The 25,793-nt window shown below is 41.0% G+C and overlaps 1 protein-coding gene across 1 annotated transcript; it reads right to left on the bottom strand.

Annotated features, from left to right (window-relative positions):
• Positions 1-16: 16 nt before the first annotated feature.
• LOC116222528 (collagen alpha-1(VI) chain-like) lies at positions 17-25,545 on the bottom strand. Its single transcript, XM_042709231.1, has 31 exons — positions 25,259-25,545; positions 24,813-24,969; positions 24,555-24,668; positions 24,198-24,218; positions 21,399-21,452; positions 20,773-20,817; positions 20,659-20,685; positions 20,467-20,493; positions 20,292-20,336; positions 17,485-17,538; positions 16,643-16,705; positions 16,207-16,269; positions 16,052-16,105; positions 14,233-14,268; positions 13,426-13,488; positions 10,892-10,954; positions 10,017-10,079; positions 9,470-9,532; positions 9,032-9,082; positions 7,273-7,308; positions 5,843-5,905; positions 5,049-5,114; positions 4,654-4,689; positions 4,241-4,277; positions 3,633-3,641; positions 3,244-3,377; positions 2,377-2,483; positions 1,930-2,113; positions 1,568-1,739; positions 1,310-1,339; positions 17-1,079 (listed from the first exon to the last, which is right to left on the bottom strand). The coding sequence occupies exons 1-31, from the start codon at positions 25,393-25,395 to the stop codon at positions 475-477; spliced, it is 2,679 nt and encodes an 892-aa protein (XP_042565165.1). The 5' UTR covers positions 25,396-25,545; the 3' UTR covers positions 17-474.
• Between the last annotated feature and the right edge of the window lie 248 nt (positions 25,546-25,793).

Genomic DNA, 25,793 nt, shown 5'->3' with positions numbered 1-25,793 from the left:
GAAGAAAACACACCAATTTATTTTTCCACATCACATTTATTTAATGCTGTCTTCCAGTGTATTTTTACATGCCAATATCTTTCATGGGTTACTCATAGATCCATGATGATAGTGGTTTCATGTAGGCAAATGTATCTATATAAAATCACAAAACCTCAAATGAATATTTCTTTCATATTTAAATTATAGTATTACTCACCACACAATAAGCAAAACAACTTTCAAATACTGTTTATTTAGGTAAGACCTGTTATTCAATTATTAGTCTAGAGCATAAATGAAATCTCATGGTCTAGTTCCTGTATTTAACAAGCACAAACACACCACATCAATACATTGTATGCAGTCACAAGTTACCCTTAAAAGGCAGCCTGTGTCACAGAATTATTTCATTAGCATTTTTTTTATTAGCATTCTCAATTTTGATACCAGTAGTTATTAAGATGATAATACATGCCTGCATGTTAAAGCCATTTAGGCTTTAACCAATTTTTTGGCGAGACTTTGCATGACCACCCGGCTGGCCAGGTCAGTGTAGTGTGCCAGTCGGTGGACTCTGCGGTCCACAGCCTCATAACTGTAGCCACTGGCCAGCCCGGTAACCAGCTGACACACTCCTGTCTCGTTCACAATCTCTCCCACAGTCAGGGCGAACACCTGCATGTTCTGCCCCAGAGCGGCAGCAGCAGCCCTGGGTATATCAGCTTGGGCGGTGGACACAGACCTCCCGTCCGTGAAGATCACCACTTTCTTGGGAACCCCGGGCCGACCCTCTCTCTGCACGGTGCTGGTTAAGAAGCCAAGGGCAGCCGGGAGGTCTGTGGCGCTGTCCATGAAACGCACAGACTGGAGTCGGGTCAGCACGTCCTCCACCCTGCTGGTGAAGGAGACTTCCACTCTTTGCTGCTGGGCCCCGCTGTACTGCACGACCGAGAGGCGCAGGTGTCCGGAATAGTCTGCAGACAGCAGCCGGTCGGCCATGTTTCCCACAAATGCTCTTGACCGTTCAAAGTTCCGCTGGCCCACACTGGAGGACCCATCAAGCACGAAAATGATGTCAGTCGACTCCTTGAAGTCAGCTGGAAGAAGAGCATGTGGTGTGCTAAGTGATTTTTTTCAGTGTAATCATTTTAGCTGATGTAAATGTTATGACAGAGCTCTTTGGCACTGATATATGCAGTGAACAATTGCCTTGTTCTGTCTACATGATTTGTAAGATGTTTCTAGGAGCTGATGTCCAAGTCAAAATGTATTGTACACAATTCCTTTCATCTTGAGCATGAATACAAAAGGCTAATGCATACTGTACCTCGGCATGAGTAGTCTGGACACTTTTTGTCTGAAAAATAAAAAGAAAGTGAACGATATTAGAGTTAGGAATATTGTCTAAACAGTTACCGTTGTGCCAAGTCAGGGAGGTTAGAGATGAGTGGTGCTGTGAGTGCGTGGAAAAAGGGCTTAGTGCAGTTGGCATATCTATAGATTGAAGAAATCTGAAAAGGGTTCATCAAGGGAATTTAGACGAAACCTTTAAGGCGGAATATGTGAGCAAGTAAGGAGGGACAACCTTGACAGACATAGCTGGTGACATTTTCGAAGAGGGACTCCTCCAGAAGCTGGGAGTGGTCTGGGATCTTCAGGTAAACTCCTGGTGTGGACGTCTCCAGGCAGGTTATCTTCTCCAGCATAGTGTGATAAGGAGCCCTGCGGAACACGTCGCCAATGCCTATACCCAGCACCTGCAGGGTGGAGTTAGCCGCGTTCATCTCTGAGAATTCACATAACTGCTCACAAAGGGATAGCTAGAAATGTTTTACAGCATGACTCAACCAAGACCTATTTGTGTGTTTGCATAGTGTATCGGTTTTATTTTATTTCATATTTCTTATTCCCTTTCTGTAAGTGGAAGACAGAGAAGAGGTGACTCACTCTGATGTTGGGTACGCTGCACAAAGATGACAGTGGCTTTGTGTCCCGTGTGTCCGACCTGCCATCAGTCAACACGATCGCCACCTTGTGGTCAAGTTGGGAGTTGCTAAATGCCTTGCTAGCAAAGTCCAGTGCTTCACCTGTGTAGGTACCCCCAGCAATCCAGCGCATATTCTTCACTGCACTAAAAAAAGAAAAAAAGAATATACAAGACTGACTCAATAAAAGAGTGAATTCATAGTATTATATTTCTTATGTTATTAAAGAGGCATTCTAACAATTGGACAATTTAAAAACCTGGATATGTTACACATCCTCATAATGTGAACCATGACTGACGGGCTGAATTTGTTTGACTTTAGAGAATGTTTACAGGATATTTTATAAATTATTTTCCCTGTGCTCCCATAAGTGTGCGACTCCAGGAAAGGAGCCAAGGAGCCTAACCTTTTGAGTTGGGAGATTGAGGTGATTTTGGGGTCACCCATAGACACCAGCTCCTGCGTCCCCTCATGGCTGTACTGGACAACACCCACACGAGAGCCAGGCTCATTCTGCACACACAATTATCCATTGACTCATATATCACTCAAAGGTCACTGACTTCATCTCCTTTCTAACTTTCAGCACAGCACTTGACCTCAAGACATTAAGGAATGCAAGTCTATCATATTATGTACATTATCCGTAGTGTGTATGTTCTCAACACAAGCTCCAAGGCGTAGTTTGAAGTTTATGTTGCCAAACGTGCCTTTTAACAGTAATTCTGTATTGTGAAGGTCATTTTCCAGTGCATCATACATGGAACTTGTTTCTCTCTTTTAGACGCTCCAGATATTTTTCGGACATTTTATTTCATCTTTATTTTTGCAAATATATTCATGAAAGAAAGAACCAAGATGGTTAGAATGCACCGGGACATTGATAGCACATGATTGCAGGTTTACAAGCATGTCTATTCTTGACAACAAAAAGGGCAACTGCAACGTGCGTGTGTGTGTGTGTGTGTGTGTGTGTGTGTGTGTGTGTGTGTGTGTGTGTGTGTGTGTGTGTGTGTGTGTGTGTGTGTGTACATACATACGTACGTATCTATGTATGTATGTATGTATGTATGTATGTATGTATGTATGTGTGTGTAAAATGATTAGCTGAGTGGCACGCATCTTTTCATAATAGCTGGAGGTCCCAGGCCTTTCTGGGAGGATATACTAAATGGAATTCAAATGAATGTATTTTTCCTCCAATGACAAAACCGTGCCTATTAATTGTTTAAACCATTTTCCCACCAAAACACCTTTCCATGATCCCACTCACCTTGTTCTTGCTGAGCTTTGTGATCTTGTTAATGACACGAATGATGAACTCCTTCTCGAGAGTGAAGTTCTGGAGGCCGATACTCTCCGAGCTGTCCAGCACAAACAGGAGCTTCACTGGACCACACTCGCACTCTGGGCGGGCGCCAAATCAAATAATGAAGCAGAACCCGTCACAAATGGGAGGAGAGCAGCGGATGGGATTGAAACCAGAGAGCAAAGAGGATAGAATTCACAAGAATTACACGGGTAAAATGACATGATATAAAAACAGTTAGATGTGCAAAGTGACTATGGACTGTGGATTATCAGATTGCAATACTTTATGACGTTACAATGATGTATAACATGTGAATGTTTTAATGTCATGCAAATAGTAACATTACTTACCACAGCAAGCTGAAAAGTAAAACAAATGCAATGATTTAACTTGCCGAAAATACTGTTTCTCTGATTCACCCCTTGCTCAGTGGTGTAGTGTACACACATGACTTCCTATTGATACACTAATGCTAATAAGGATAGAAAACTACAGTCTAAGACAAATGTTTTGTGAAATAACTTAAGTGCCTACAACCTTTGCACAGTACTGTATAAACAGTACCTTATATAGGCCTGTTTAGACGGTCAAACAATCCAGTTTCTGGAATCTGTCCCAGTTTGATCGCACCCAGGTCCTCCACTTCATTACTTGTAAACACCTCTGCAATAACTGTAAACATGACCTCACACCTGGACATAACTTACAACAGGGACATTTGTTTGTCCAGGCAGTATTATAAATACTTACTCTTGCTTCTCTTGCTCAGACCTTTGTTTTTGGCTTCTCATTTGGATACAACTACATGTGTAATTGTTTCATTTGGCAAAGTCATTGATTAGAAGGAGAAGGAGGAGCTTTAATCTGCCATTTGATTCATGAGTTAATTTGTCTAGGGCGAGACTGTAAATCAAACCACTGGCCAAAAATAATTCTGTTGCACATTCCTTTGACTTACAGCATAGTTTTTTAATGACCTCCAGAATCTCACACTCCTGAAAAAAGTGAAATAGAAGTTGAATAAATGAAAAGAGCAAATGTAAAACCTTACATCACTTTTCAATTATACTGATACAGACATATACATACACGCACATACACACACACACAGGGACACACACACAAAGACACACACCAAACACACATGCACCTACACACTATTTACATTGACATAAAGCGCATGTCTTCTATTGTAAACGCTGTTGGCATGTTAAAACAAACCATATGTTTCAGTAAAATGCCACAATCACCACCACTGAAGTATTTTCTTTTTTAGGATTTCAGCACAAGGGCCATGACAAGCCTTTAAAGTTTAAACCAAACTTCCACATCCATTCACATCCCATTCCAGAGCTTTAGGAGATGACTTACATCTGGACCCCTGGGTCCCACTGGTCCTGGTGTTCCCTGAAATGGGATGCAGAGGTTTACATGAAACATAATACACATGAACTACTCTGTGCCATAGCTTTTGTGCCATATCTTTTATGCAATATCTTTTGTGTGATATCTTGTGTGCGATATCCTGTGTGCGATATATTTTGTGCCATATCTTGTGTGCAATATCTTTTGTGCGTTATCTTTTGTGCAATATCTTGTGTGCGATATCTTTTGTGCGATATCTTTTATGCGATAGGTTTTGTGCAATATCTTTTGGGCAATATCTTTTGTGTGAAATATGTCACTGGATCAGCTCTCAACTCATGACAGACATCATGACTTTCCACACTGCAGGGTTACATCTTGCTGTGTTTGGACTTGCATACTTGCTCTCCTTCTAAGCCAGGATATCCCCTCGGTCCAATGGGCCCCTCTTGTCCTGGGAGGTTGTTCTGGTCAGGGACACACAAGAGACAGATGCATCACACTACTGAGAGAATTGCTCCAAAAACAAAAAACATACTAGGTCCAGACAACAACTCTCAAGAACCAGCGCCTCCGTGTAGGAACTTGTTCACTATCTTCGATGAGAGGAGAACTTTGGCTATAAAATTATGTGACAGCTTATACACACGAGGTCTGATGATCGACCCAAAAAGGCCTCTGCAAGCTTAGTGTTGAAGGAAGTGAGTACTTCCTGATAATTCATACATACCTTCATATAGAATACAAAGAGTACCAAGAATGTATTTAACCATATACTGAATATGTTGCAACTCAACAGTGTTTGAATGGTGATATATAACACAAAAAAACTATTAAGATGAACTGGCCTCCCCACAGGAAGTCAGTGCAGTCCATCTGAAATCCCCTTCCCATGATGTCAGTATAGTCCTTCTCATATGGCTGTGAGTAAGTAACAGGCAGCAAACTGCACCAATATCAAAAATGTTATTTGAAAAACAGATTTCAGGCACAGCTGGGACATATGTCTACAGCATATTTTACTTGTTCATGTGTGTGTATTCTTTCTTGCGTGTTTTCTTTATGGACTTCAGGTTTAGGTTTTACTACAGATTTTTTCATCCAGTGCACAACAGAGCAGCATTCCTTTAATAATAATTTAATAAAATAGTAGTTTAAAAAAAAAAAACAAGTTGATGGATAGCAACAGACTTACATCATCACCACGGTCTCCAGGCAGCCCAGCATCCCCCTTCATGCCTGGGAAGCCTCTGATACCCTGCCACATAAGAGAACATTTCCACTCAGCCACATCTAAATCACACAGTTCTGGACAAGACAGCTCTCAGCTTTCCTCTGAAATCCCTTTTGGGGCATGGTCAGCTGGGCTGGCAAAAACGAGGCAGAGGTCAGCTTGACAAAGTTGGTTCGAAACTGTAGCCGCTCCTGTTGTTCTGCTTTTCCCCAACTTCACTGGGGAGCTACAGCTTGACTCCGCACTAAAGAATATGCATTATATCCTTTGTGTGGGAGGTGGACAAAGGTGCACTAAGCATGCACTGTGGTCTTCCTTTCACAGTTGCTGTCTTACTGTCTTGGACCTAAGGTGAACATCTGTAATATTTGTAAAGCTATTGCAGATGTTCCCATTAGGAAAGAGGCCATGTCAACAGGGGAAGACAACACTGGGTTCACAGACTCACAGGCAGAAGGCACAGTCTGAAGAAAGGCCATAGAAAACACTGTGTTGTCGGAAAACAGAATCAATCAAACAATGGTCCAATAGTCAAAGGGACGTCCAATGCTGAACCCCTGTACAGATGTGGCTCGAGTCTGAGCAGTTTCCTCTCAACATCTGGCTCACTCCTGCCAGTCTCACAGGCGTCGCTTTGGGCATTGCTCCCTTCCTCAGCATGCATCTCTTTGAAGAGAATAAAACAAACCGATTCAAGCCCAACTTAAACATTAAACTGCCACGTCTCAATGCATAATGTAATACAGATTTGTGGTTGGAAATTTATTGCATGTCTCAAACCTCTCAGATCTGATCAGATGAGAGCACACAACAATACCCTATGCATGTTTCATTCCCACAAGGAAAGGTCTCCACTACCCATGTTTTGATTAAGATTGAAGGGCAGCTGAAGAGATCCGTAACAGAGGAACAGCCAGTAGTTGGCTTTTGAAAAAAGTACATATGGCCACAGTTCTTCACAATGACAGCCATACTGCTTGTCATTTAAGAGATGCAACTAACACATAAATATGTATTAACAAATGCACGTACTAAATGTCTTCAGAGGGAAAAGGCCTGTGAATTGGAATGCATAAGAGTAAAGGTGAAATCGTTGCCATTCTTGGGAGCTTGTGTAAGGGAACAATTTAAATAATGTGGGAGGGAAATAGAGTGATGAAGGGGAGGGACCAGCTGGTGCTGTAGTGCTGGACGGAGGACTCATGGCAAAACCTCCCTGGAAAACACCGACTCTGAGATAAACGTCGTGAGCCTGTTTACAATCAGCATGTCTCAGATGGTTCCGTTTTCAGTCCATCATTCGTGTGTGGTCACTATTTCAGTCATATCATAAAACAGACATGAAACAGTGCCTTCCAATGAGTACACATGATAGTGTGCTACAAACATACCTTTGATCCAGCTGGTCCTCTTAGACCAGGGAATCCCTGAAAAACAGAAAAGAAACCAACTCATTCTTAGCAGCATACAGCCTGTTGATATACAGTACACTAAATTAACATTCTTAGTTAATGAATGTAGCAGCATACAGCCTGTTGATATACAGTACACTAAATTAACATTCTTAGTTAATGAATGTAGCAGCATACAGCCTGTTGATATACAGTACACTAAATTAACATTCTGAGGGGTGGTGAGAGCAGAGCAGTTGTGGTTGTTTTTCATTTGCGTATTGTACGTTTTGTAAGTTCTATGTGGAAAGAGTATCTGGAGAATTGAATTGTTGTCTAGGTGAGAGTTGTGGCAAGATTATGGACATTTATGGCAACTGAACAGCCTAGCTGGTCCAGAATTCTCACATTCTAGGACCTCACAGCGCCAAAAGTTTAAGAAATGTTTATTTGGCAGTAAATAATTGTCTCTGACACTATAAACTTCCTTCTCCACTCCCTCTTTAAAATGCCCTGCAAGTCACAGTCTTTCAGCTAAACTGTTTATCTTCCTTCGCTTGGACTGGAAATCCCAGGACAACTCAGAATGGATTGACCAGAGCAGCTGTGGCGCACAAAGTGCTTTAACCAAAGATTTCTGCAACACAATATCAAATAAATCCACCCAGAGGTGAAGCGCTGTGTAGTTAGGGTTGCCACCAGTCCCTTATAATACGAGATCGTCCCGTATTGGTAAATAAAATGCTGGAGGTGGCAACCTGTCTAGTGTAGACGAGGTTCATTTCTGTAACCATGAGCAACCATGCAAGACATTAACCAAATAGTTGTTTATACAGTGAATAATCAACTTATAATGCAATGTTACAAGTATAATTATTTTAGCAAAACATATAGGGGTTCATATTTTTAAACAATATTAATGCAACAGTGCATACTGAAAGGTAGGTTTAGCGCAGGTGGAATGTATAACTGCCTTACGTTACATACATGTCTCTGCAAATCTGTTAATTCCTGATCCAATCTGTATAATCATCTGCATATGTATACCATACCGCAAGAGACACATCTGGACATCACCAGTCTTTCCTTAGGAAATGAACCAGTTGTGTAATACTGCTTCATGTTTTGCATTAACAACTTGAATACATGGTTCAGGCAAGGTCTAACTCAGGCCAGGTCAGGTTTAAATATATATATATATATATATATATATATATATGTTCCAGTGATAGGCTTAGCAAGAACACATTAGATGGTTCATGCCACTGAAAATCTGATAAAGAGAGCCAGAACATACAGAAATGAATTAATAAATAAAGGGAAAGCGAGTATATACATAGTATAGAGTATAACTGCTAAAACAGTTTACAAGTTCAAATGGACCATATCACTATATTACAATTCAGGTCCTGCTAAAACAGTTTACAAGTTCAAAAGGACCATCTCACTATACCATGGATTTCACAACTAGACTTAAGCGTCTGCCATCAATTACAGCTCCTGCAAACCCGACACAGTTCCGTGGAAGAGACTGGCTGAGCATCTGTATGATACAGTTTCTCTTCATAACATGATCCCAATCCAGCTGCTCTGACTACAAAATTCAATAGCAAAGGTCCACAGTTTCACTGGTCTGATTCAAGATTGATTCATTAACACACACAGGTCTACAGCCACATATTCACTGGAATATCTCATGAAGTATTCTGTGTGGACGCAGATCCAACAGCCAGATAGAAGAATTGGAGAGAGGAGAAACCTGGAATCCTGCGTATCCTGGCTGACCTTCACCTGGAACACCATCTTCTCCCTGTTACATTCAAGGGGGGGTAAAAAGCAATGAACTCTATCACATCACTGAAGACTTCAGAGAGAATCATATGATGCTGGACAACATTGTTGTGCTAAGTGTCATGTCCCCTGAGAATGTTACAAGGGGAACGCCTCACGGCATGCACTCCTGTTGGCTGTTTCAAGCCAGACATGCACAGTACAGAAAATAGCCACACCTGTCTATGTTAGTAATCAACTGGAATGTACGGGGAGAGCACTGGATTAAGTGAATCAACCTGGTGTTCTGGAGCTGTGGTTTTCTAACTATGAGACGGCAGTCACAGGGCCAAGGTGGTATCCATCAAGAGGATTCTAAACACAAAGTCCATAAATGGCCTTAGAGAGCAAGGCCACGGTGACTCACCCTCTCTCCTACTGGACCACGTTCTCCAGGGGGGCCCGGCAAACCTCTGGAACCCTTGACACTCTGACGACAAAATACAGACACCGAAATATTTACATTGAGCAGATGTTTTTCTCCAAGGCAAGTTCAAGTAATGTGAGAGTATAGATTTCATTGGTACTTCCTATGCTCGCTGGGAATTCAGTCAGTATGGCTAGTATTGTGCTCTGTGAGCCAAATGACTTCATGTAACTTCATGTAGCATTGACAGCACAGTATACATGTTTTAAGGCCAATGATAACAACCACAGTAAACTGTAAAAACTATACACTAACAATAATGACATGGCGAACGATATTGTTGGTCATCACTTTATACGATCCAACTCACACAATAACGTGTATAATACAAAATATTACAATTTGATCACTGACTGCATTGAGTGATTGTATGCATAGCAACATGAGGCCAGCTTAGCAAGAGCATGTTAGATGGTCTGTGTCACTGAAAGTCTGATAAAGAGAGCTAGAATAAACATAAATAATTAAAAAAGTGTAATGTTCATACTTCAGATCCTGCAGGGCCTGGTTCTCCCTTGTAACCTTTAAGACCAGAAACTCCATTTGCACCCTGCATGACAGACAAAAAGACACACACACACACACACACACACACACACACACACACACACACACACACACATACACACACACAGGGGAAGACAACACTGGGTTCACAGACTCACAGGCAGAAGGCACAGTCTGAAGAAAGGCCATAGAAAACACTGTGTTGTCGGAAAACAGAATCAATCAAACAATGGTCCAATAGTCAAAGGGACGTCCAATGCTGAACCCCTGTACAGATGTGGCTCGAGTCTGAGCAGTTTCCACACACACACACACACACAGACTTTGTTAAGGACACAGACATTTCATTGCATGACGAGTGTTCAAGCAAGACTTAGCTTTATACCATTTTTGCCAGTACTGTTTTGATCAAAGTTTATCGCATTGTATTCTGTTGACATGAGTCTAAAACCACAAATGAACGTTTGTCTGTGTCATATCACACAACCTGTCTGAGCATACAGCTGTGTCATTTCACTTTACCAGATAAAGGATACACACAAACACACACACACACACACACACACACACACACACACACACACATACACACAGACACACACACAGACACACACACACACACACACACACACACACACACACAGACACACAGACACACACACAGACACACACACACACACACACACACACACACACACACACACACACACACACACACACACACACACACACACAGACACACACACACACACACACACAGACACACACACACACACACACACACACACACACACACACACACACACACACACACGTCATTATTAATTGACCAATAGACCAGACAACATAGCTTACCACTGCTCCTATTTCCCCCGATGGGCCCTCATGTCCCTGGGCCCCTGGAGGCCCAAATTCACCCTGTAGAGAAACAGGCCACACCAGATAAAATGACTGCTGCCCAGACAAACACATTTTCAGTATAATCTCAGCCTGCCAAACAGTTTATTGACTATAGATAGAATTTATTTTGCCTGCCGCTGTCCACTTACAACAGAACAGAAATCTCACTGACTCCAAAACATGCTTATAATGGAAACTGACGAGCGAACATGCAGTACCATGAGTAATTTAGAAACGGAATGAGACGCTGTCATGAAAATCAGTCCAAACTCCCTGCTAAACCTGGAGTGCAAATGGGTCAACACTTTCATTTTGAAACAGTCTGATGCTGCATAGTCATACATTTGAACCATTAATGCATGACACCACGTGGTAATCAAAGTTTTGGGGCCAACATATCAGAGTAATGGCGTTAAGAGCCAATAAACAAGACGTTCATGAGTTTTCAGGTTTAATTCATACCACACATGCACTCCTCCAAAGAACTTTATTTTGTATTTTTTAGCTTATTTTGGACAGCTGAATCATTCAAGGTGAGACCAAAGAGATTTCATGGGCAACCCTGTCGACTAACAATGGTTTGCTCTGCACATGTCACGTCAGAGCCCGGACCTGCACCAGCCACCAGCCAGCTTTGGTTTCCACCCGCTCATCTGCACCGCGTTCACACTCACTGGAATACTAATCACCCACACCTGTTTACTAATCACCCACACCTGTCACTGTCCCTACTTATACAGTACCTCGCACTCCCTTCACTCTGTGTCTGGTATCGCACATTACGGATTACCTTTGAGTTCCTGCTTGCCTGGCATTTGATAAGTATCACCATAGTTCGCATTCGAGTTTGCCTTTGCTCTGTTCATAGCCTTAGTTATAGTTCTGTATATAGCTCTGCCGAGTGTGACTCGTGTTTTGTTTTCCGCTGCGGCGTTGAAGTAGATAGTTTAGTTCAGTTAAAGAGTTAGACTCTGTTTTGTTTCTTTCTGCGCCTTCAGTGCCAGTTTCCTGAGTTTCATCCAGAGCTTCGAGCCTGCGCCCCTCCTAGGGTTTTGCCTACGTGCAAGAGGATCTGTTTCCTCGTCATCTGTGTTCCCTACAACCTGTGGTCTGTCTCGTTTGTCATCTGGCTGTTCCATTTGCAATAAACTCTGTTTCTCAAGAATTACCATCTCTGTGTCGGTCCGTTCCTTGACAGCACAATAGAGACCATTTGCAGACCTTTGTGAATACACTGTGGTCCAGATTCAAGATTTCTGTGCTCACAATTACAGCGGATTTAGCACCATATTTTGAGAACTCTTTTAATTTAGCTCATTTTCACCACCAAGCCGCCAGCTGTAAATATAGAACTGCCAACTCTACCATTATCATTAAATAATTATGCTGTCCTGAGAAAAGAGTAAGTGTCCCTTCACAGCCAGCCACAGCAGAGCTGTTATGTACTGTTATAAAATATTGTGCTTGATAGTAAATCCAGATGAGTGGCAGAGAATACTGGGGAGGACTCTTCATTTGAATAAACCAATGAGTTCAGATGAGTAAAGAGCTGGCCTCGAGTACTGGACTCATTTCAGCCAAGACATTTACAGAAGGAACAGTATTACATCTATAAGAATGAGTTTCCAAATGCATATACAGTATATTTATATAATATATATATATATATATATTAGTGCTGTCAGTTTAACGCGTTATTAACGGCGTTAACGCAAACCCATTTTAACGCCGTTAATTTTTTTTATCGCGAGATTAACGCGAATTTTTTTTTAATCAATTTTTTTTTTTTTTTTTTTTTTTTTTTTTAGATAAACATTCTTTTTGGCCTCGCAAACTGTGTAGTAGGCGAATGTTACGGTTTAAGTGAATGGTGAGCGCGATACGGCGAAATGGATGATAAAAAGCTTCTGAATGGAAAGTTTACTTTTAAAAGTTGTGTTGTGCAAAAGAAGCGAGCTTCACTGTTGTCTGAAAATGTCAACAGGCAGCTGGCTGAAAGTAAAGAAGTACTTTTATTGGTAACCTAACTGTTACGGTTCAATGTTTCTGAAATAAGAGGCCTGACTGCTATGTTCCCAGCAAACTTGAAAAAAAGAAAATATTAAGCCATGGTTTAACTGCACTTTAGGCTGAGTCTTTGTTTACCTGAAATGTGCACTTTATAATTTTATTTTGTACCGCCCTGTTTGGCAATATTGGTTTTCAATAAAATAAAACATTTGCATAAAGCAAGCCAATCAACTTTTCCATGTTGATAAGGGCATTCAAATAAAAATAAAATGATGGAAAAAAAAATAAACGAATAAAAATAAAAAAGATAAAAATTTGCGATTAATCGCGATTAATTTTGAGTTAACTATGACATAAATGCGATTAATCGCGATTAAATATTTTAATCGTTTGACAGCACTAATATATATATATATATAAAACATGAACAAGTACATTACTATGAATTGTATGAAAATCTTCAGTGTCATGTGACATACCTTCTCGCCTGGTCCGCCCCGGATCCCAGGAGGTCCCCTTAGACCCTTCTCCCCTTTCCCACCCTGTGGAGATTAGGATCAGGACAGACACCACGTTAATGTATATTGTACTAATGTTCTATAAGACCAAATGTAATGTCTCTGTTAACCACAACCACTTCAGGCCTTGGTGGCCTACATCAGAGAAAATAATACTTTTGTAAGCACTCATGTTCACTATTGGTACCATCTGTGAACTTGTGCCTGGGATGTTTACTCATATACTCTTCCAGTAACAGAGCTTCAAGACATAACATAAGACAAGACACGACAGCTTAATGACTGCCTGGGACAGTACCACACTACATTCACTTTTTAGGAATCCTTTAAGCCTTATTTCTAAACTAAGCAATGTTTCTGTTGAGTCAATTAAATTAATTAATTGCATTACCAAACCAACCAGGTAATGATTTATTCAACCTTAAATAAGGTAAGGTGATGTGCAAGTGTTTGGACACTCAAAGAGAACTTTACTTCCATGATTCTATTTTAGATTCTGATTTTCCAAATTGCCCACCATGTGAATCCCTTTGTTTACTACTATTTCAGCTGAGGCTGGACAGTGGCCTAATGTATATGGAAAAGTTTACTTAATGTTCCTCATAGAGGTAGACCCAGTTATTTAAAGTAGGGTGCTTAAAATAAGTCTATTAGGGCTATTAAATGTGGGATGTGTGCCAGACGATTTGATATGTTTGGCTGTACAACACAGATGTAAGGTTGAGCGGATATATTTGCAGTTGGCAATGAGTCCCATAAATACACTACCTCTGATCCAGGAGACCCTGAAGCACCAAAATCACCCTGGAAAGAAATTATTATATTAGTTTCTCCACCACATTTTTTATATACATTCATAAGTGATTACCGGTATGTACTTTCAGTACGCATAGTCACATACAAACAACAGATATTATGCAGTTGCTTAAGAAATTTACTTTTGTATGTGCACCATCTTCCAAAACATCTACTCAGTGTTTTCTAAAGCCTACTGCATGTTTACTAAAGTGAGCATCAACTATACTTAACAGACAAATTCAATAGAACGTTAGGGCAGGAATGCAAAATGTGTACAACACACATACATATGACATATTGTAAAACTTTCAGTCACACTCACAATTACATCATCATGCTGCAGACTATAAACTGCACCTTTAACACAAAGTGAACCTGGGAATGAAATTTGATAGTACTGTGCTTACATGTGCATATGACTATACAAAACCTTGTAATACGCCACCTGTTGACATAATCCTCAGAAATGTGAGACTGATTCATCAAGAAGTACATATGGAATCAATTAAGTTTGATATCTTGGAACACAACTGGGGCTTGGGATAAGAGTTCCTCAGAATGGCACAGTCACAATGACTATGAAAGTATGTGAGAGACTAGTTGAATACCTTTGAATACAATTGAATACTATATATATATCATTGTTATAATCATGAATCAATATTAACATGAATACCATCAGAAATTATGTCAGACCTAATCTACTGTACTTTATATTTTGATGTCAGGTACATTGCAAAACCATGGGTTCACTGTATTTTAATACTATAAACTTGACAATAATTTGTAAAACAATTCTAGATTCTGGATAATGTATAGTCCGCCTGTCAGTATGATGAACAGGACTTGTTTTGTCCTGAATTGATTTATTTTCCGATACTGACCAGCGGATTATACAACACCCTGCTTATTGTACGGTTACTTGCCTAAGCAATAAAAGACATTCCTCCAATATATGTCTTTTTGAGTGATTTTGTTGCTGTTTCTTGGCTTCCACTGAGAAAATAGCTCTTCAAGTTTGCTGACTTCAAGTTACACTGAACATCCATTATGAAAAGTGAATGGACTACTTGCAGAATTATATGAAAACCTGTTGCCAATAGCAGCGTTCATTCATTTTTTGCGGTGGTCAATTTAAAGCAATATAAGACCTCCGAACATTGGGATAGCCTATTCAATTCGAATGAACTTCCTGCAATATTCTGAGGAGTCGTACAATAATGCACTCTACATTATCTGGACTGGACAATACATTATCCCTTACATAACTGTCACTGCACCAGTGATGTTGTTTGTGACATTTAATGCTTGAGTACAAACCAAGGCTGTCCCAACAGGAAACTACTCTGTGGTCCAGATGGCTAAGGGTTAGCAACATTCCCATGGCTTTCTCTGACAAAACAAAACAGTTAAGCCCACAAACAAAATAGTTAAGTCCACAAAGGCTACAGAATGCTTTGTTGTGCATGCATTCTCGGTCATGGTCTAAGAGGAAGGTGATGTTCTGGTCAAAGTTGTGTGATGGTTGCTAACTGTTGGCTGGTTTGAGACTTCATACTACATAATCCTCAGAAAGTATTTTCTAATCCTTTGAGGGTCACATATCTGGCAGATGTTTGCTCCAGTACAATACATGTTACATCTCTTTGTGTAGCAGTGCCTACAGTATACTGGGTTCTTGTAGGTAATATCATTTATATCAAAATAATAGATGTTGGCATATGGTGAAATGTTTTGAGACTTTGCATGAAACTTTCGACAGAAAGGTAAACATAGCATGATCACTTACATCATCACCCCTGTCTCCCTTGTTGCCTCTTGTGCCAGATGAGCCTGGATCACCCTTTACCGATGCAAGAAAAAAGTTTTCGTAAGTAATTCCTTACAATTAACTGCTAATTACTGTATTATTTGGTGGATGGGAGGGGTTGTGTTGGGGGTTACCTTTTTTCCAGTGGGTCCAGGTACCCCAGGCAGTCCTGGAGATCCAGCTGGTCCAGTTTCTCCCTAGACACAGACACTGAGATAAGTTCTCCCTAGACACAGACACTGAGATAAGTTCTTGGTCAAGATCAATCAAATCTACGGTGAATCACCTCCATGTTTCCCTGAGCAGCTCACTTGGATTTGTATGGTATGAAGCTGTTTCGAAACATACTTACTTGGTCTTCAAAAAAAATCTAAAATCCTTATATGGTTCTCAGGGATTAATTAAAAAGATAAGAGTTCTACATGTGATGTCTCTATATAGTCTTGAAATTGCTCTAAAGTTAACGGATTGGATTATGAATGTGTTCTACACCAATCGGTTCACTGGGTTCACTGAAATGGCAATCAAAAGTGAAATGTGCAGATGATGATGTATTTAGCAAAGCTTTACCTTTTCACCCAGACTTCCAAATGAGCCTGGGTCTCCTCTTTGTCCTGGAGGGCCTGGCTCACCCTGTTAAAAATAGTACAATGCAGACATTGGAGGCAGCTCCTTACTTTGATTTGATATGACTATGCAGTCAGTAATGAGTTTTTACATCCAAGTTAGGACTGGAATGTGACCTGATGACACCGAAAGCAGCACTCCAATTCCTGGACAACCCAGGACATTTACAGATCGAGAATACATTATTCATCATAGATTATCTCTTTAAAATAATGCAGTTATACACAGCAGCAGAGCAGTCCATGAAAATACATACAATTATACTTGACTGTGAGAGACCATTGGCATGTTTGTTTGCACTACTCTAACAGAGAATGAACAGCAAGAAAGAGCATATCGCCAAACAAGGTTTTCTTTCCCCAGGGAGGCTCTTGAATGCCAAAAAATGTTCTGGCAGAGCAACAAACTAATCAGTGAACCATTACTGACACACCCGCACACAGAACAGAACAAGGCGCCATGACTGACACATGAGGATAGCCAAACAGAAAAGGATGCACATTTTAAGTGGCTGTTGGATTTGCATGTACATGTGTAAAATGGGAGACAGACCAACATTTAGGTTGAAAAAGAAGGGGGGTTAAAGCAGTTTGGGCTAAACGCGCAGGGCTGGGGTGGGGGGTGAGTGCCGGTTCAGCCGTGATAAACAAGTGGAGGAGTGTGTAGAAGACAGCCAAACAGCCATGATGAATAAGCACAGAGGTGTGTCGGGGAGACAGAGAGAGAAAACTGGGGGAGAAAATCACAGTAATGTAGGACTGGGAAACTGATCAAAGGAAACTTACCTCTGTTCCATCATCTCCTTTGCAGCCTGACAAGCCAACCATTCCTGGCTCCCCCTGCATATTAATATAACAACACAGTTACATGTGTGTACAGTATGTGTGTATTTTTGCGTGTGCATGTGTGGTAAAAACTCCACACATAACCATTCCTGACATTTAATGATATGTCCATAATGTTCTCACTGTTGCCAGAGTCTTGTAAAATGTCATGACTTTAAAGCCCAGGTGATTGTTATCGTCTAATTACTCTATCAAAGGACCTGCCATTTAATGAGAACTCTATAAATCAAACTTCTGGCAAAACAACAGGTTTCATAAAACAAGGTTTCACGATTGCATCTCAGTCCATCAAGTACTGACTACACCGGCCAACTATTACTACCCGCTCTTACCACAGGCGTTCAAGAGGCCGAGGGACAGTGGATGATTCGTTTCTTTCATTTAGAAAGTAGTGGTTTTATCTCCAACATTCTTCATTCTGATCTCAGTAAGTTAGGGCATTCCTTTTTCTCCATTCATTCATTCTTTCTTTCTTTTTTTCCAACCTTCTGTTCTTTTCACATCCTTCCCAGGTTAATTGATTTCATGGCCAGACCTGCAATTGCTATAGCAGAGTACAAACTCATGCACTCTCTGAGTAGAATGTGTGTTTCAAAACCATTCTGGTCACGCTGAATAGATTACTGCCATCCTTTTGAAGTGTGATTGAGTTGCCCTTCATGTCAAAGGTCAGTTGTGGAACTGATCGAGTCGTGATTGCTCTAGGAGTAGTTACCAGGTGTTTATTTGGGTCTCTGTTTACAACGCTGCTCTGAGGCATTCAAGAAACTTTTCATGTAGCTGTACTTTTTACAATTTATTTTTGACACCTCTTTTTCCCTGAACTGTCTGAGACAGTGGCGTAGCGTGGGGTGTGCGGGGTGTGCGGCCCGCACAGGGCGGCCAATACTGTAATTGTATTACTTTCTTGTGATTTTTATTTTAATTTTTTTGATAATAGTTGTTTTCCCAAATTGCCGAATTTAGAATATGGTGCTGTTTTGTAGTAGCGCGGTCTCCCAAGCGTCCAGTTTGCAACGTATTAGTTCGACAGTTTGTAAACAATCTCCCACGACCTGCGCGTTTGAACATCTTGGTGGAACGTCTTTGTGTTTAGTGCTAAATTTTACTTCTGGACTGCACTCTGCAACATTTTCAAGCAGGGTATGCTAAGTTTTTGAAGAACATTATACACATAGATGTGTCTACTGGTTGTTTTCATATTTCATATCAGCATTCGTTACACACACATAGGTAAGGTAATACGTGCGCTGAACTCTTCGTGTTAATATGAGTCAATATGAACTCATGAATATGAACTCGTTCATACAAAGTTGTACAGGCACCTTGAGGGTTTGTATAAGTTAAATCGAGGAGACTATAACATCAGATAGATAACTAGCTATCATTTTATGTAAATGGAACTCTTCCATTTAAATCGTTTAAAGTTATTTTAAGTTTCCTTGGCTAGCTAGTTAGCTATCATAATTAGGTAACCATAGCAACCAGCTCAAAGTGGATACGTTTGTCCACACCGCCTTCTTTACCATGCATTTTACATATGCATAGCCCATATTGACAACAATAACAAAAAATAGCACCAGTAGGAAATCCTCCTTGAAGGGGGGGGGGCGAATTTGGCTACCGCACAGGGCGGCCAAAACCCCCGCTACGCCACTGGTCTGAGACAACTATCAAGATGCTCTCAGACAGTATGCAGACCATCTGGACTTGCAGGGGGATGACTCCCGTGCTCGGCCAGATCCAAGAGAAAAATACTACCACATGTCTAATTTGTTCAACCTCTCAACCATGTGACTTGTCTGCTCTCGTTGGAACTCTAATGCACAGGCGACACATTTGGAAACATTTGGCAACATAAACTTGGGATCACTGCAAGCCTCACGTGAAACACAAAGGAACAGTCTTTTTTTTTTTAAATTCAGTGGTCTCTTGTTCTTTGGCCCAAGGCCAACAGAGAATTTATCTTAAATGGCTATATAAACTCTTCTGGTTACTGTAAACACCCACATCAAGGAGTAAATACAAAATGGGCGGTAAGATATCGCGACTGTTAGTGTCTGGTTTACTTCCTCCACATGTTACCTCAGAGTGTGAGGGAATGGTGGAGAGCTTCAGGTGTTACCATGACAACGTGTGAGGGTTTTCATCGTCATTAACGATGAACCAAAAAAAATACACCTGAAATAATACTCCTTAATCTAAGTAAAAAAGCAAATTAGGTCAATGTAACTGCCAAATGCTATTGTTGTTTTCCAAGTAACAGTCATTTGCAGAGTGACTGGACTGAAACAGGAAAGTCTTTTTTTTTACTATGGCCTCTTGGTTGTCCTCAGTCTCACATTCTAAAAGCTTCCAAAGCTGTCTTGTGAAAACATTGTCGGTATTCCAACTGATAAAGCTGGTGATGTCATCACATTTTTCTTCAAAACAACGTTTTGCCAATGCTTTGCTTTCAATGTCTTTGCTTTTTCTCCTTCCATCAATGTGAGTTCCACTCCCCCAGCTATGCATAAGAAGCTGGGCATCGCACAATTTGCATGGTGTGCTGTGCATGATTTTAAATCTAATCAAAGCAGATTATTAAGATGTAAATAACATGTAATTGATGTAATAGCACATGTTTATGAGCACTGGGCTGCAAGACTGTTTTGTTTTCCCCATTTATATGCCAGGCCCCTTGTTAAATGTGCAGCATTAAGGGCCATATGTGGATCAGTCATGATGAAAAGACAAAAGCAGCCAACCATCATTCCATCTTTTCCATCCACGCCATTCTGCCCTTTCTCTCCCTGTCAAGAAACAATGAAACAAGAAAAGAATGTCACATGCATGGAGAAACGAAGAAACACTTAACTGAAATGGTAAACTGACGTGAACATCCAAAGTAAACCTTATTTCTTAAGAGCAGCTACTACAAACCTTTTGTCCAGATGAGCCTCTTGGACCCTGTGAGGTAAAAAGAAAACAAATATATATTTATCATTTTTGAAACCTAAGACTTTTAAAGACTAAGGAAAGACATTGGAAAAGGTATGTCCCTCCTGTATACTACTACTATTACATTCCTCATAATTGCTTGCACAATCAAACTAAGAAATTAAAGAAACTTACTCTGTCGCCAGTTGGACCACTGTCTCCCTACAGACAAGAGACAGAGGTTAGTAAGAGACTGCTGGCATATTTCACTTTTAATATTGCTAGGGTCCAATAAACTAAAACACAGACCTTTTCTCCTCTGTGTCCTGGAGGTCCCTGGTCACCTGCTGTACCCTAGAAGTGGATCATGGGAAAACAATAAGTAGGAAATGCATGTATGCACACATACATCAGCAAAATATGTAGTTTGATAATAACACATAGGTTCAAAGTCAGTGGCACCGTAATCAAACACACAAATTGGTCAAAAGTATAAATGTTTTTGTCATCCACACTACCTTAATCTGGGTCCTTTCCTGAGTACTTTCTAGAATCAATGACTTTAATGTTGATGCCATGTTGGCCTTAGAAAATAAACCCTAACTTCTAACAAAGCAATATCTTCAGAGATTATAGGCAAGAGTGTTTCCTGAATTTAATAACTTGTTGAAGTTAGACTCCGAACATTCTTCAATTTAGATACTTGACTTCATTCACTGTGCATTTGTGAATTAGTTCATTTCTGCCATGTGATGGCAAGTGTCACAGATGTACCAGTAACTGTTTCTTTTCAGAGGTACACCTGTCATTAAATACAAAACCAAAACATTTAACTTTTTTTTTACAAAACATATTGAAAAGTACAGGAACACTAAACCCTTCTTGTAAGACAACTATATAAACCATTTTAGTCTGTCTGCCAAAACATTGCTGACCTTAGCTCCAAGACTACCAGGCTTCCCAGCAACCCCTTGTCTTCCTGGAGTTCCCTGGAAACACAAAACATTACAGCGCTTTAATTAAACATTACTGTGTTAACCATTTCAGACGGCCCTAAATGATTGTAGATTTGTTGTAGATGGTCTGTTTCAGGCATCACATTTGTGTACACAAAAACTCAAGAACATCTGGCAGGCATGTTTGAAGTGCCCCAACAGAGCACTGGCTCATTAGTCACCAAAGATCTGAGGAGATTTAAGCCCCCAGGCACACCCCTTTTCCACCATTTGCTGATTTAATTGTGATTAAGCAATTTAAAAAACAAACTTCCAGCAGTACCACCCCCATCATTTTAGGTTATATACTAGGGAAGGTTGTTAATGATGTCCCAGCAGATGGTTTAAACCTCCAGCCTGGCATTGCTAGACTGTACTTCAGGTCAGTTTTCACTGAGATTACCGTCTGGAAACTCTCCTCAGAAGAGCTTTTCCTATACCAGGTAACCTCATTGTGACGGACCGAGCCTCGGTTTACCGTCAAAATGTGGGTTCAGTGTATGCTAAAACATAGAAATAACTATGTAATAAATAAACACATTCTACCGGCGGACGTTTTTCTTGCGTCGGACTGACCAGCTAGCTGAGGACTCGAACAGCCAACCTGTCGGTAATCCATTTATCCATATTTCATTAAACTCTGTTGGTGCACCAACTCTGCTCACTTGAATAAATGGTGGAAACCAAAGATTGGTGTCCTAGCCTACTTACTTGAAGTTCGTGTAATCCGGTTTGTGCATCTTTATGTGTGGGTGTGCATGCAGATAGGAGTGTTGGTGTGCGCTAGCTGTTGCAAATACGGGGCAGGTGTGCGCTGTTCATGTGCGGTCGCATCAAGACCGTCACACTTACAACAATCTAAACAATCTAAAACAATACCAACATACCAAAGTGGTTTAAGTAAGATAAGAACAAAGACAACATCAGATCTGATTTCATAATTTGGTTGCCCTCAAGGATCAAATGGAATGCCTCCCAACCACAAATGACTGCAGTAAAAGAATTGCACCCTAGACACAAGCCTTAGCAAATTTCTTTTTCATGCATATGTGTTTTTGTGTTGCTTTGTGATGTCTGAAGTAAAATCTATTCAAGTCATTATTTTTTTTAAAGCATCCTCACATTACAGCATTTAGCTTAACTTTCCAGAAGAATGACGTTTGCCTTATAATTTCATATGTAAAAGTCAGTCATTACAGTAGAAAATTACTTTTCAACATTTGAAACATTACCGGGATGTGTTTATAAATCGGCAAGCCACTTGTGTTAAATTTACATTTGCTGAGTAGGTGGTCCCTGGCCATCCACATTTGCTTTCAATAAAAGTGTTTACTGCATGTATAGGTTAAGAGAAGTTGTTAACATATGCTTCAAATTGTGTGAAAACAACCAAATTAAGTCCAGCAAACTATGCGGACCGTGCATGGTAAGAATCACAAGCACACACACACACACACACACACACACACACACGCACAGAGAGAGAGTAATGTACAAATACAACCACACTTTTATACCCCAAAGTCATGCATGACCGCCCAACCACACACACACACACACACAGTATGCATGCACACACGAACATCCCCCACACAAAACCAGACTGACCCCTATGTACCCCCAGGCATTGTGGTTCGCCCCATTCCAATAGGCTGAAATATAAGAAGGGAACAGGGCCCCCCTCTGTGTTTACAGAACACATTCAAAGATGGCTGCCTGTTTGGACGTCTGTCAAACATGCCCTTACACAAACCCCAAACACCCTCCATCAACCCCCAACCACACCTGTGCAAATGCCCCAGTGGTGGTCATGGCTATCCTAAATACCTCTGCACACAGGACAGCTCACTGCGTAATCCGTCAGAGGAGAAAGGTGACTTCCCAGACATTCAGCCTTAAGCTGTGTCTTCTGAAGATGCTTGTGCTACGCCCCAAAATGCCTGTGGTGGTGCATTATGACATAAAGACAATAAAGAAAGAGGGGGCGTTACCACTTCTCCTCCGCCTCCTCCACCTCCGGCTGGTCCTCTAGGGGCCTATGAATATGAGCAGATGTCTGTTAAGAGCTGACATTACATCATCTCAATGTGATAACCCTATCGCACTGTCAAGCAGGCCCTTAAGGTTTATGTTAGCCACATTGCAATTTATCACTTTGAAGCATACTTGCACATACATTTATGGGGAAATCTTCACTGAATCGTATGAGATTACTTCACAAACATCCTTTTAGTATGATGAGAGAGGCATGAAGCATGATTAATATTTTCCTATGAACTAGCATGAGAAACTAAAAGTGATTTAGCACCTCTTTTGTGAGTCTATATTTTTTTTAACAAATGAGGTTTTGAGAGATCGTACCCCATTACATCTAACAGAAATAAAGACAGTAGATTTATTAGCGATTGGTGTATGAGGGGTAAAGGCACTCTGCTGGAACACTCTTTTGCCCCTCAGTATTTGTAACGTTAACAACAGTTTGCACATACAGTACACTGATAAAGAACAGTAACTCACCTTGCATTCATATGAACAGCACTGAAACAGAATCAAAAATGAAAATGAATCACGCTGCAATTTAAATCTGCATAGCAATGTTTAAAGGCCAGAGCTTAGCCTTTACATTTCGCCCTTTCACAGCCATTGCTGGACAAGAACAGAGTTTCAGAATGTTTCTCAGACATTTAACTAGAGGCCATGATAATGTTTTTATTTGTAACTCAATACTTCATGACTCACCAAAGGTTCCGAGTCCTTGTACTGTGGGGTTACATGAGAGACAGGAAAGCCAGGGGGGGAGAAGATTTGTGTGTATGTGTGTGTGTGTGTGTGTGTGTGTGTGTGTGTGTGTGTGTGTGTGTGTGTGTGTGTGTGTGTGTGTGTGTGTGTGTGAGGGTGAGAGTGAGTGAGTGAGTGAGTGAGTGAGTGAGTGTGTGTGAGAGAGAGATAGAGGGAGAGGGAGAGGAATGAAAGGCATGAAAGACAAAAAAAATCACAAACTGATCAGACACAGATTTTGGATGAGCCGGTTGGTTTAAACAGAAATTACTCTTCTGTTCTACCCTTTTATAAAGAAAAGATCAGATCCTCACTCACAATGGTGGAGACGATGGTGTTTATGGTGTTCCTCACCACCTCAGGGTTATTGCTGGTGGCAGACAGGTTGTAACGGTACCTGATATCTGTTGCTATGGCACTGAGGCGATCGTCCTGAGGAGTAAGAGATGATACCGAATGAAATGACAATCACTGGGAACCCTATTTGGAGGATAAACAATGACTAACCACAGGCATTTCAGACATGCAGTTCATGCAGTGTACTCCATTGAAAACAACTCTCGGTCTCCACATTACCATGTGATCGGGGGTGATGGCCACCCCAAAGATCTTGATCTCCATCCCCCGGGCCTCAGAGACAGCATAGCTGATTCCCCCGCACGGCTCCTTGTAACCATCAAAAGGGTGGCCGTCTGTTACCACAACCATGTATTTGTTCCCTTGGAGGGGGGAGCTAAACAATGGATGTGAAGTTAGGCACGGTTAGACTGTAAAGTCAAAATGATCTGGATACAGAGATGGAGACTAGATACGTATAATTTTGAGCCAAGGAGATATTTTAAATTATGGAATGCTATACAGTTCAGTGTAATAGAACACTCTTTGACCATGATATGCAGTTAAGCCAAGGCATTTAAGTCAAGTTCAAGCATTTATGAAGACTTTGCTGGGGCATGAAACAGGGGTTTATTACACTCTCAACACTCTGCCACAGTTTACGGCCTACCTGTTGGTTGACTTACCCAGTCATAAGTTGACCTGTCGCAGCTGAGATGGCACAGTCAGTGTGCGTGCCCTTGCCAATGTAGCGGATGTCCTGAATGGCTTTCTTCAGCTTGGGTTTACCACCAGCCTCATGGATGCTAATGAGCTCACTCATGATCTTCACCTCATCACTGTAATGCAGGACGCCCACACTCCAAGACAGGTTGCGGTCGCAGGGGTAGTACCTTTTGGTGGCAGTGAGAAACAGACAAAGAGAGAGTGTGTGTTTATCGGTTTCAATCTGGTGTTACCATCTACAATCAAAGCACTGGTAACTGCAGTAGCACACACAAGTGAACCCCCTCAGGGCTTCATAAAACATCTGCACGGAAATGAGTAGTTCTGAATCTAAGTGCTGATGAATGAATGTAAGTGTTAATGAGGTAAATCTAGAACTAATGAAAATACCATAACAAGACTAGCCTTTGCTATGAAAAATGGTTTCCTACAGATGACTTGAAGTGGTGAGCCCAGGTTGTGCTTTATTTAGCCTGAAAGCATGAAAAACAGGCC

The sequence above is a fragment of the Clupea harengus genome, chromosome 11, assembly GCF_900700415.2.
Source record: "Clupea harengus chromosome 11, Ch_v2.0.2, whole genome shotgun sequence".
Classification (NCBI taxonomy): domain Eukaryota; kingdom Metazoa; phylum Chordata; class Actinopteri; order Clupeiformes; family Clupeidae; genus Clupea; species Clupea harengus.
Note: the sequence above shows the minus strand (reverse complement) of the source record. Positions and strands in the feature narration are given on the sequence as shown.